This window comes from Rhipicephalus microplus, chromosome 2 (genome assembly GCF_043290135.1).
Source record: "Rhipicephalus microplus isolate Deutch F79 chromosome 2, USDA_Rmic, whole genome shotgun sequence".
Taxonomy (NCBI): Eukaryota; Metazoa; Arthropoda; class Arachnida; order Ixodida; family Ixodidae; genus Rhipicephalus; species Rhipicephalus microplus.
The window spans coordinates 155,651,536-155,663,783 of record NC_134701.1 but is presented as its reverse complement, the minus strand read 5'-3'; the positions used below and the strand labels follow the sequence as shown (position 1 = coordinate 155,663,783).

The following is a 12,248-nucleotide window of genomic DNA, read 5'->3' as shown; positions in this document are numbered from 1 at the left end:
GCCTCAACTACATAATTTTGTATTTTACATCTACTGACTATTCTGCAATTTTGTGTGTGATATTTCGGACGCTTTTTTTGTGTTGTTTTTTGCGAAGCTACAAATAGCGGCCGATGAACACTGAAGGCACGAATATGTCCTACGACATCGTTTCCGCCCAAAAGAAAGTATTCCATGCATTTTCCTGCCTCCTCCGCACTTTTGTTTCCACTAAGGAATTAAAACGAGTGGACGAATGCGGCCACGCTGAGAGAACCAAAACCGAAACCCCTGCGACGCAAACTGGCAACCACGTAATAAGAAGGGTTCTCCGTGGTTTTGCTGAGCGCCGACAGGCGGAGCGAGGCGTGCGCCGCGGAGCGCGTTTCGGAAAGCGTCTCTCCGCACGCAAAACATCCGCTAGGCGGCTAGGCCTCTTAGTGGTGCGGTTGAAATATCAAGACGCGGCAATGGTGACTGAATAGTTTGCTGGTTGTGCGTGTGCTGTGTGTTTGCTTATGGTCGCAAGTGGAGGGCGGAGGTGGATACTCGATTCCTAAGGGGACGCACGCCCATCGCAGCCCGCTGCAAACTTTCGTGGACCGTCTTACACGGATTATCATCTACGCCTAGTCGGAGGAATGTGGAAAGCGACGCTTGTTATCCTACTACTGCTCGCCGTCAATGGAGTACAACTCACAGCCGAAAAGGTACTGTGCCCCGACACTGGGACGCTTGCTCTGCCGCTGTCGCTCGGCGAATTTTGCATGTAGTGGATACCTCCCCTTCGCGGTAGCGTCGGCTACTTTCGACCGATGCCGGGTAGCGCTTACTGGCGAGCAACAGCTGCGCTTGGCGCAGTTTCTTGCTCTAATGCGTTGCCAAGGTTAGTGACCGAAGCGAGGCAGCGGCGATTTTCACGAAGTCATAGAAGCTTTACCGCTATACTCGCGTGCTTTGACAGGCGCTGGCTTTCGTGGGTTCGCGAGCGTTTTCGATAAAAGAACGAGAGTTTGTTTAGCCGTTACCGTGAGCCGCGCTGGCCACTCGAAAAAATAGCCGCTGCCGGTTTTTGTGTTTGCTTCGGAAATGTTATCGGACGCATCGCTCCGTGCTAGAAGTCATCCCGTTGTGGCACTGTGCCGCCGCTGATAAAGCGAGCGGGGCTTTTCTGTCGAGTGCGGCGTTCGCTTGGTTTCTCCTCCATCGACACACCCTTCTTGGAGAGTGGTGCTCGTATCGCGTCCCTCCCTGGAGAAGTGCCGCACCGGACGGGCGTTTTGCTAGCACGAGCTGGCGTTCTACCGCCGGCAACGCGTTGCCGGTCGACGTAAAATATCGTAGCGTTTCATGGACCGCGCTTTCCTAAAGCGCGTCTTTTACGCCAACGCTTCGAGCGTCGCGTCTCTGTCCGTGCAGTCAGTTCGTGACAGTCGCCTCGCAACTTTTTGTCCGCTTCCTCGTTTATGTAACCCGCTTTGTTCATGACGTTTAAAACTGGGAACTCCGCTTGCTTAAGCCTAATGACTGCTTTGCTATTGATTTGAATGAAGTCGAGCGCCCTTAGTTTCGCCGCGTGCGTTTACGTTCATTGTTCTCGCAATACCGGACCGTGTAGAGCACTGCCTCGACATCGTGCGGTGCGCCCGTGACTCAGTCCGAACGTGATAGTGGGTATCCCCGGTTTCGCTGTCAAAATGAGCTGTCGTATCCCTTGCGTGTTGCCGTACAACACAAGCCGGTGTTTGCTTTCTAACGGCACACGTTGTTCGTGCTCTGCGTAAGGAGACACTACCGCACATGGGTGCCATGTGTGCCGCTCGGGAAATGTCGTGCACCGGCTTAGTTCGGTGCATCGCCGGTGCGCTCTCGCGCGAAGCTCGCAAGCCGGTCTTGCGAGGGCGGAGCAGTTCGACCACGCTGTGTTCCGGCCCGGCCCTAAATGGAGCGGACTGCTCTCGGAACTGATCAAATTGGGTGCACTGGGTCGCTTAGCTTGTCTGTAGGCATTGGTTACCTGCAGGCTTCTTCTCTAGTCTTTGTTCATTCTTGTACTTCGCGCACAGCGGCGTTCGTTCTGTAAGCCTTATTACGTTGCTCTCTCGCCTTCTTGGTCAACATTCGTAAGTTCCGTCAAACCTGGACGTTTAGTTGGTATTTGCCTGTGTCCGCGTCCCCTCCCCCCCCCCCCCCCATTTTTCTTTCTTGTAGTTTTGCAAGACACCTGGTTGTGCTCTGTAAAATGTGAGCAAAGCTGTTTTAGACGCCCAGTGTCGACGCCGGTTGTTACGTTGCCACTTGAACGAGAGCTCCTTTCGTTTGAGATATCCGGCTCGCGGACGGCACAAATTTCTGCAGCAGCGCTTCGCCACGGCTTCGATTGGGCTCTTCGCATATGAGTGTGCGCTGCACAATACGATATAATGTTTCCCAGAGAACTGGTCTTCACTCTAATGAAAGTACGTGCAGTTGCCTCGGTGTGGGCAACTGATATGCTAATCGAGCCAGAAAAATTGCCATCTTTCCTAGTGTTACGAAAGGTCGTGAGAGTTCCTATCATGTTCCTTCGGTTTCCGTAGTGGTAGACCAAAGTGACATGAAGGTGGCTCGAAAATTCTTTTAGACTTCTATCAACAGTCTTCTTCCATAAAATGAGGCAAATAGTATCTAACCCGTTCAACTTGTGGTAGTAGTAGTCGATCGTTCTTGAGCAAAAATGTCGTAGGGAGTGGTGTTCATGTCCGGCCAATTAACCGACCCTTTGTAATCCGGACCGCGCTGTTTGTAACGTTAGCGCAGGATAGAATAGATAAGAAGCGATTACAGACGTGTTCAAACCGTCCTTTTTCAAATCTTACGTAAACTAATTTTTTTTCCCAGAAGTGTCATGCCTTTATATCGTGACGTAAAGTGGATTACACCCCTCCAATGCCTCGCTTAGGCTGGCGATACCAGTGTGCTATTCATGTAAAGTTCGTCAAGTTGTGGCGGTGTTTTTTTTCTTTGTACTTTCATTACGCTAGCAAGGCTAGCGTCTTTCGCTTCCGCTGTGTGCCTCGTGAATGTCTAGGTGGGTTGGGTTTTGCTCCGCCTCCTCTATCAAGCCGCCATCACTGTTGGGCACACACCGAACAAAAAAGTTGGCCCGGGCCAGTCTCCAACGTTGTTTAGACTAAACCCTCACCCCCTCCCTTCAAGTCATTCCGGACGTTCTCATTAAATCTATCGGAGTCTTGTTCGCTGATTCACTCACCCCCCCCCCCCCCCCCCTTTTTTTTTAGCGTGTTCATTTGGACGAGCCATGAGTCTCGCGTTATCTGACAGTCCAATCCAATCAGTTCAGAGCTCGCTCCGAGGCGACGGTTCTCGTTTAGTGTAACTTGTTTTGGGAGGAATGAGGGCTTCGTTCAATCAGTATATACTGCAATACTGCAGCTTCTCGTGTTCGGCTTTCCTTTTTTTTTTTTCTTCTGTCGTGCCTCTTAGCTGCGTAACATGTCTTACGCGCGCCCATTTAAGTCTTTACTATCTTCTCAGATGTTCGATGGTGGCGATGGTGTTCATCTGCGTTAAGGGCCAGACTTTTAGTGCTTGATAAGCAAAACTTAACTGGTACAGTAAGAGACTGTAGAGGCGGTGAAGAACACCCGGTTTAGTGTAGTTGAGCACTCCCCCAAGCCTGCTTTTCATTTAATTTAGCCGGTATAGGCTCGCCAAGATCGTAGAGGACGTTAATTTTTTTTTCGTATTTCGTGACTGAACTCGGCGTCCGCCCTCAATTTGTGGGGGCCACGGATTTCGACGTAATTTTGCCGTCTTCATAACTTTGATCATTATCTTGCGGTAACATAAGTATGAAAACTAGTTCTGGGATATCTGAGTGTAGTGCGACCTACTTCTTGACTGATAAGCGTTAATATGGCCTCGGCATACGATTTCAGTGTGAGGTTGCGTCCATCGGACGTAAAGTAGGGCGTTTTAATGTCTCCATTGGCCTTTCGCGCTACCCCTGTCGTTAAGAGCTAAGTTTTTTTTTTTTTTTGTACTGTCCAAGCTTTTTAGGAATACAGCTGAAAAGGGTACTATGTTTCAGATTTCAGTTTCAGAGCCGTAATGCGGTGCGAATTACGTATATGCACGCAAGTTTGAAAGATTTCCGCAGTAACTGCACAGTTAACCCGAAAACGCTGCTTTGCTACACGAAAGGATGGGAAAAGTTGGCACACAGCAAGGTAAGGACGATTTCTTCCCTCGTGGAGGATAGCGCCCTTTTCGGGTTCCCCTTTCTTTTTGAAGTAACTGCAGCCATGTTCTTGCCGTGTCCAAACGACCCATTGGTACCGCTAAACACTTCCAAATGGTGCCGTGGGCTTGTGTGGTGTAGGGGACAGTGCACGCACACGCTGAATCGATGGTCGCGAGCTGGAATCCGATGTTCTTGCTGCAAATTCTTAAAATTTATTTCTGATTGCGATGCTTGCATGTTGATTGTACGTCGAAGCACATGTTTGCACACTCTTCAAAATCTTCGAGGTCAACCAAGATGAGATTTTTCCTTTGCGCAAAAGGTAACTGTTGCTCTCTTGGGGTGTATCAGAATAGGAGGGGAGGAGCAATAAGCTGCGCAGCTACCCCCAAAAGAGAGCAATGGCTGTGGCGGGTAAGTTACTCTCCTAAAGGAGCGACCGCTGTACCCTTTTTCCGCCTTAACGTAAGTTTAGATTTCGCGCATTCTGATAATTGTGTTAGGGGCTGGTGGGAACAATACGCAAGAACGTACACAAAACCGCCAAGATTTGTGCATTATACTCGGGTGCATTCGTGCATACAGTCTATTCCCGTCTCGTTCGCCATAGCCGCCGTGAGTGCATTCCGAGTCGCCGGTTTTGCAACTATACACCACCTGCTCCCGTGGTTCTGTTCTGCTGGCCCTGGTGTGAATGGTACTAATTGGTATTCGCGACAACCCGCGGTTTTACCGCACCGCTGTACTCGACTGCAAATAGTGCCGATTCGCGTGCGAAAGGGGCGAACCATGACCAGGAAAGCGAGTCCGGGCGCGCAGGAAACAACCCTACGACGATGACTACGTGAAGTGAAGGTGCGTGCGAGAGTGTTCGGTTACGACAATCGATACGACGACGATCTTTCGTTTCCTGAATGCCTTTAAATCTGTCCCGTATAGGTGAAGCCTTTAGCGTCCTCTCCCCCCAGGGCCTGTCTATAGCTCCCGGCCACACGCTATGCACACAGCGTAGCTCTTCGGTAGGCGTCCTCGTGCGGCACTCTCGGAGACTCGCTGGTGCGTGTATACACGATCGGCCGACCTCGCTTTATCGCGCCAGTAAGTTGGTGCTGATGCGTTTCCTGCGGCTGCCTGATCGCTTTTGTGGCCTCCAACCCCCCCCCCCCCCCCTTTTTTTTCCCTCGCGCTTGCGTGGCCTCAGGCGCGACGCATCTTCAGTCCACCGATGATAAGGGAAGTGATGGCTCGACTGCAGCGTTTTTGTTTCATTTCTCTTCGTGGCCCGCATCATCGTTCCCCGTCGTCTGCGTGCTTACATGCGCGATGGAATCGTCGCGTGTCCCTCGCATTTTCTGCTCAGTTGCGGGCTCGCAATACTCCCTCGCCTTGCCGACGTTGCGATTTTCAACTTCGTCAAAGGACTCGGTTGGACTTCTTTCATTGCTGTGCGTGTGCGCGCATTGCAATAAGAGTCCGGTGACTTCTTTTTTGCCACGTATCACTCGCATGTACTTCGTCAGAAGAGACGTTAAATCTTTTGGAGGTTCGTGGAACGCGCGACCACGGAAGAGTTAAATCTGCTGGTTTATGGAGTTGTGTTCGCGAGTTGTGTACACGATGAAAGAGTGGTGCTTTTTCTATGAGTGGTGGTTGTGGAAGGCGGCACTTAATTCATTTCAAGTGCTGACCTCTTCAGGGGGGGGGGGGGGGGGGCGGGATTTCCTACCGCCATCGTTGTAAACTGTCGTATTTTTCCGTGACACAGGCAAAACCACGCAGAGCATAGTCATAGCGTAGCATAGCTGATGCTGATGACTTGAGATGGATGGCGCTCACCCACAGAGGGGGATGGGTTAAGAACCGGGTGGTAGAATACTTAAATGAAACTAAAATGAAATTAAAGCCAATCTGAAAAATTAGTTGAGATAACACTGCCAATAAACAAGTGTATTTGCTGAGCAAGTAGTCAAACAATCTCTTGTTCCTGACAGACATCGCTACGAATTATAAACTAAAGATGTGAAAAGGTTAGGGTGCAGTAGCACGGTAATCTTTTAGTTGCGTTGATGTAATCAAACACAGTTGGGCATATATCCCTGTGGCAGTAACCAAATGAAGTGCCGCCAAGTGATAAAAGTACTTGTATCCCTAGCTTTTGTAATGGGGCTACTAAATATATTTTTACTCTGATAAGAGTAACGATGACAGAATAAAAAGAAGTGTTCGATTGTTTCAATTCTGTTGCAAAAAATGCACAGCGGTGACTCCTTAAGTCGAGCTTTGTTAAGGTAATAATTTAGTTGTGGAACTGTCCAGTGGAATCTGGTATAAGTGACCTCTAACTGATGAGATACACATAGCTTTCGCGCTTGCGCCAAAGTCTTCTTTATCTTGTTCTTCCAACGCCTTGATGATGGTAGAAATCGAAAAAAATAAAGCTAGAAAAAAATTCGGAAGTCCTTGAGCTTCGCCTTCTAGAGTTGAATGCGATAGCAATATCCGGTTCACAGTTCGTACCAAATATTTAAAAAAAAATGCTGGAGGAGGAATGCTTGCCCACGAGTGAAGCCTTGCCTGTGGTACGACAGCGGCGGTGGCGGCCATCTTACTAGGGGCATGATAAAGTATCGACGTTCAGCGATTAAGAACGGAGGGTTTTCCTCGAACGCCCAACGAGTTCAATGTGGAAACTTTTTCGGGACACAAAGTGCTCCGCACGTCCGCCTCAGTGTAACTAATTTTGCTTAGTAAGCCTCTAATTGGAGGCAGTTCTTGGGAAATTCAGTCGCCTATTCTCGTTTCTGTGTTATTTTGTCGGGATCAACTCTCTAATTTAGGGTTAACTTGGCATTTACATTTAACATATCAAAGCCACTTGATTTTAAGTGCACAATACCAGAAAAGAGCACGTTTCCGCCATCTTGACAGTGGCAAAAGCTGGCTTCACTTCTACTGGCAAGGCATTGCGGAAACCTCCACTCCAGCAATATTTTTAATCTTCCTGCGTGCCGAGTTCAAAATGGCTTGCCACTGAAGCGTTCGCTTACGGTTGCATTTGGTGTGACGGGGAACCACGGGCAATTGTGCGCGTAAAATCTTTTTCGAACTTGCTGCCCACCCACTACGGCGTCTTAAGGGAAAACGCGCAGTAGCGTGTTTTTTTTTTTTTTTTCGTAATGGGTGGCTTGCTTTAAACCATGAATTCGCGATAGGCGCATGTTTTGATGCCCAGACGCAATGTACGCTTTTATCACGCATTATTGCTGCGACGTTGCATTTTGCATTGCGAAGCATGTTTTTATCCTTTGCCACGTACATCACTCGCATGTACTTTTTTCGTAGAGACCCTTTAAATCTTCTGAAGGTTAGTGGAACGCCCGACCACGGAAGAGCAATGCGTCTGTTTGTAAAGCATGCAAGTTGCTTTCGCTGGATTTCCATGTGGACGCGTGGCTGTGTGGTAGAACACTTTCTTGCCACGATCTGGATCCAATCTTCACTCAAATTCTTTCTCGATTTTTCTCGAATCTTTCTCGCTTTTTCGGTCACGTACAATACGATTTCGCTTACAACCAACGATGCTGACACCGGAAGTTTTGCCAGACTAGCGTTAAAAAAAGCAGGAAGAAATGAAGGGAAACAAATAAGGCTTTAGGATAAGCCCTAATTTCGCGCTTGGCACCAAGCTCTCGATTAATAGATAACGTAGTTTCGTCATCACTTTATCCGCTTTATCTCTAGCGCTGCTCAACAGTTTGGTAAACACGTTATAAGGTCACGCTTCCTCGTGGTGACAAGAACATTTCAGCGACAGCTTTTGCCGTTCTTACTATGGGCATTAAAGGTAAGAAAGCATCAGTATCAAATACGCATATTAAAAGTTGCAACATAGCACTCACCGAGGAATTGCGTAAAAAAAAAAAACGCGCCCACAGAATCAAGTGCCCAAGCTCATTTCCTTGGTGCGTCACCCCTTACCGTTCGCTGAAAGATAACGGTTATCGGGCACTATCAGACCTAGAAGGCTGGGGCGAGCCCCATAATCTCCAACAGTGCCGTATGGCCTCAAATTGTTTTAGTATGCAAAGCACTGCGTTTGCATTCATATGATATGTAGATGTGTTTGCAACACGTCCCGCTTACTGCCCAGCACCTGAAGTTCGAGCGCTCTCACTGAGGGAATTTTCGAATTGCGTGCGCTAAGTTAGCCGGCGCTTCGATCTTAGCGTTTGCGTATGGGTGTCATCAGTTTCCAAATAGCGTTTGCCCTCGCTAACGCACGCTCGCCCAGCGTAAAGGGCCTTGCGGGCCGCATGCTATTTTGTATTTTTGGGGGGGGGGGGGGGGGGGGGGGCTTGGGGCGGGGTAGATTGACCGCAAAGCAAAGTTGTGAAGCATGCGCAGTGGCAGCAACCACAGTTGATGGTATACGCAAAGGTTTGCGTACGCTATTGGGAAACTCCCTGTTCCCCCGAACCTGTAGTGAAGCGTCCTGCGTTGGCTAGCTAACTTTAGATCCAACATGCTGCTGCTATACGTACTTACGTTCCCGCAAAATTTTTTTTGCAATAATATATGCAGTCTGTTAGAAAATGCATCCAATTATTGGAAATGTACACAAATTGTTTCAGTATTGGGGGTTTCAGTATAGTTTCGTTTTACTGACTTTCCCAACGCTCATTAGTCATTGCCCCGTCCGATCGGAGCGTTGGGGTACATTACGCTGAGCAGGTGCGCGCGGACACGGTTGCGCGAAACGCGGCTTTGCGAAAGGATGGGGAGTCTTACTATTCGAAGTTCTCTTATTCCAACTCCTCCTCGGTGCAGCTGATTCTTGGAGTGCTTGGTATACGCTTGCTTCGTTACGTTATGTTCGCTCCGAGGGAGCGTGTGCGGAAAGGCCCTGAGGTTTTTATAAAAATTGGTACAGCGTGCATAGTCCTGGCGTGTTCTCTCAACGCTCGTTGAACGTCTGAAACACGCGCGAGCGTGCCCGCGACGTTCCACTGTAATGGCCCCCCTTTTTTTTTAGAGGGAAGGCTTCCGTCGCACCTTTAATCCCACGTTCACGGTGCAGACGCGGTGTTTCAGTAAACACGTGAAAAATGCAAACGAGGGTCCTGTTGAGAGGGGGGGGGGGGGTGATACCTCGGTTGGGAATACTTTGTCGAGAAAGTGATTGTCCCCCCTGCTCCTCCCCCCGTCAGGTAAAACTGCTGCGATCTGCATGTTTGCCGCGGATAGCTTGCTCCCCTTCCGGTTGCCTATATAAAAGACGACTACATACTAAATGCGCTTGTTTTGCACGCTTTTATTGGCAACTCGGCGTTATCTTCTGAGCTTGCAAATATCCTGGTGCATGGAGTGCAACTGTTTTGGAGGACTTCTATTTCTACTCTTATTTATCTAACAAGGTATCTTAACAAGTATACCTTGCAGGCATGGCCGAGGCATTGCGTATTGGGGGTCGATACAAAGAAGGAACGAATTGGGTGAACATCAAAAGCAGCCAGTGTGCAAAAGTAAGAATGCGCACTGTAAAACTGCTCTTGTCTGTCAGATAAACAGGCAAGTTTATAACGCACCGGCTGCATTTTCGATGGAGGCAAAAAATGCTGTAGGCCCGTGTAGTCAGATTTGCGTGCACGTCAGTCCCAGGTGGTCGAAATTTCCGGAGCCCTCCACTACGGCATCTCTCATGATCATATGGTGGTTTTGGGACGTTAAACCCCACATACACACTCACATACAAAACGGGACAGTGTGTTGGACAGATCGAATGCAAGTGCAGTGAAACAGGTTACGCAGTTTAGCGGTACCAGTGCGGATAGTAAAGAAAATTTTCACACTACTGCGTCGGTTTGCCCGTGAAATGAAAGGGCAAAAATAAGGGGGATGCACGAAAACGTGGGAGCAAATCTATCAGCCAAGAATTATCAGTGAAATGATTGACAATATGCCGGCGAAATTCGTCGTAATTGCACTGAAGGGTGATGCTTCGTTGTTTGCACTCTTGAATTGAGGTTCGCACGTGCCGAACTATAGGAAATGATGTGTTTTCGGCTTGGCACGTTATTGACCGGTAGTATAATGTTCAGCGCCGCCGCATCGGAGAGAAGGCCCCTGTGATATAGCGAAGGTGTTCGCGGCGATAACGTGCGCATGAAGGTTCGTGGCGCCGGTAACCTTGAGTGCCTACATTGTGACGTGTGGATATTTTAGCGTAGCCGGTTATGAGAATCTACCACTACCTCTCTGGCGCGTTCTAATGAAACTATATTTGTCACATCGAGAAGGTGGTTCTGTTATGTATAGAAAGTTCGGCGCACGTTCATACTCTTGGAAAAAAAAAGGTAGTAGTACTTGCTAACTTTGGGGTAGCAATGGTTTTGTGGCATGTTACAACCCTGTTAGTATAAGTGCAGTTAGCAACGGCGGGGTTGGTAACAGTTACAACCATTGCTGTTACTACCAGCATTTAGTAACCGTTACTTCCCTAGCCGTTACCACCCACTTGTAACATTTAACGGTTTCAAGAAAAAAAAAGTAGTAACCGATATTACACTAATCATTTAATTTGACATATTTTTTCAATGCATTGTTGATCAATCATTGTCTCATTACTACACAATTTGGGTAATCATGCGTGGTGTGCATGAACGCGAAGGATACATAGACCTAATAAGTTCACTACTTTTTTACGCTACTGTACTAAGTGAACGTGGGTATGTCTAGCCCCTACTTCGCAGATGCCTGTCTGGCACAGGGAAGCACTTCTGTATCAGAATTATAACAAATGTGAATCTAGAGCACTATATCATACTACCTGGTTACGTGTGTTTCGGGACGTCGCAAAAGTCTTTTAGTCAGTCTTACTTTTAAATAATGTCATATCTATATATTAAAGGGCCACGATAAGGCGTTATGTGAAGTGGCCGAAACATGGTACCGCACTCATTAACATAGTGTCAGTGCATTTGAATGCAATGCTTCACACGCCTAATATATCGGCCGTTAAAAGGTAATATTCCTTTTTGAGGTCTGACGTGTCAAAACAACGATAATATTTGGAAGTACGCCGCATTGAATAGTGACCGTCTTCCTGAATAATTTCTACCGTCTGGTTAACTTGCTCTGCCGGTCTTAATTTGCTGTAATATACTAAGTTTATCGTAATTTTCTATTACAACGCGTGTATCACTTCCTTATGGTTCATTAACTAGTACTTCTCCGTTTCGGCAATATTGAAATGACGTTTACATATCTCGGATGCGTAATTTAAAACAATGTATTTTCTTGATCCGTGGATATCTTCTGCGTCATTTTTCCGTTTAATGATGACACATCGAGACGATTCCTCTGATAAGTTATCAGAATCGGAATCCCTCGCTATTTTGGATTACATAGCCAACAGTCGGGTAGCAAAAAGGTAGTTACAGAGATAGAAAGGTAGTAATGCCTGCAGTTACCTCTTTCATTCCAGTTACTATCTGTTTACTAACTTGAGTAGTAAACAGGTCGGAAAAAGTTAGTAACGGATGCAGCTAGTAACTGTTTACTAACGTAGGTAGTAAACAGGTAGCAAAAGGGTATTAACGGTCCAAGAAAGGGAGTAAGTGCTGCAGTTTCTACCTATTTGCTTGAAGTTGCTACCTTTTTACTTTTTTTAAGAGTGCAGAATATGTAGCGGAAATGTGACTATTGTGTTCAGCTTTCGACATGTTCTATATTGCTAATGCTGTCAAATGTCGTGAAATTTGCCAGTTAGCTGTTACGCATTGTGGAACCACCAAGTTGGTAAACATTGCTTTGACGAGGTTGCGAACGTACATTATTAATTTAAGTTGGCTGCGAGCGAACGTCCCGTCTGTCGAAACGCTTTTTCCTCAGCTTCGATAACATCGCCGCTAACGTCAATTCATCGAGGGAACCCCGCCCACTTAGTCGTTTGCGTATACGATCGCGGTGCACGTGCGAGCACAAACTGTGCACATAGGGAACGTGCAATAAGTGCGCCTTATAA

The 12,248-nt window shown here is 47.6% G+C and overlaps 1 protein-coding gene across 1 annotated transcript in view; it reads left to right on the top strand.

Moving 5' to 3' along the window:
* The first annotated feature begins 433 nt into the window (after positions 1 to 433).
* Positions 434 to 12,248, top strand: part of LOC119170664 (syndecan-4) — a 135,883-nt gene continuing 124,068 nt past the window's right edge. Inside the window, exon 1 of the mRNA XM_037421892.2 lies at positions 434 to 689. Coding sequence (XP_037277789.2) covers positions 621 to 689 — 69 coding nt within the window. The 5' untranslated portion in view covers positions 434 to 620. The remainder of the gene's footprint in view (positions 690 to 12,248) is intronic.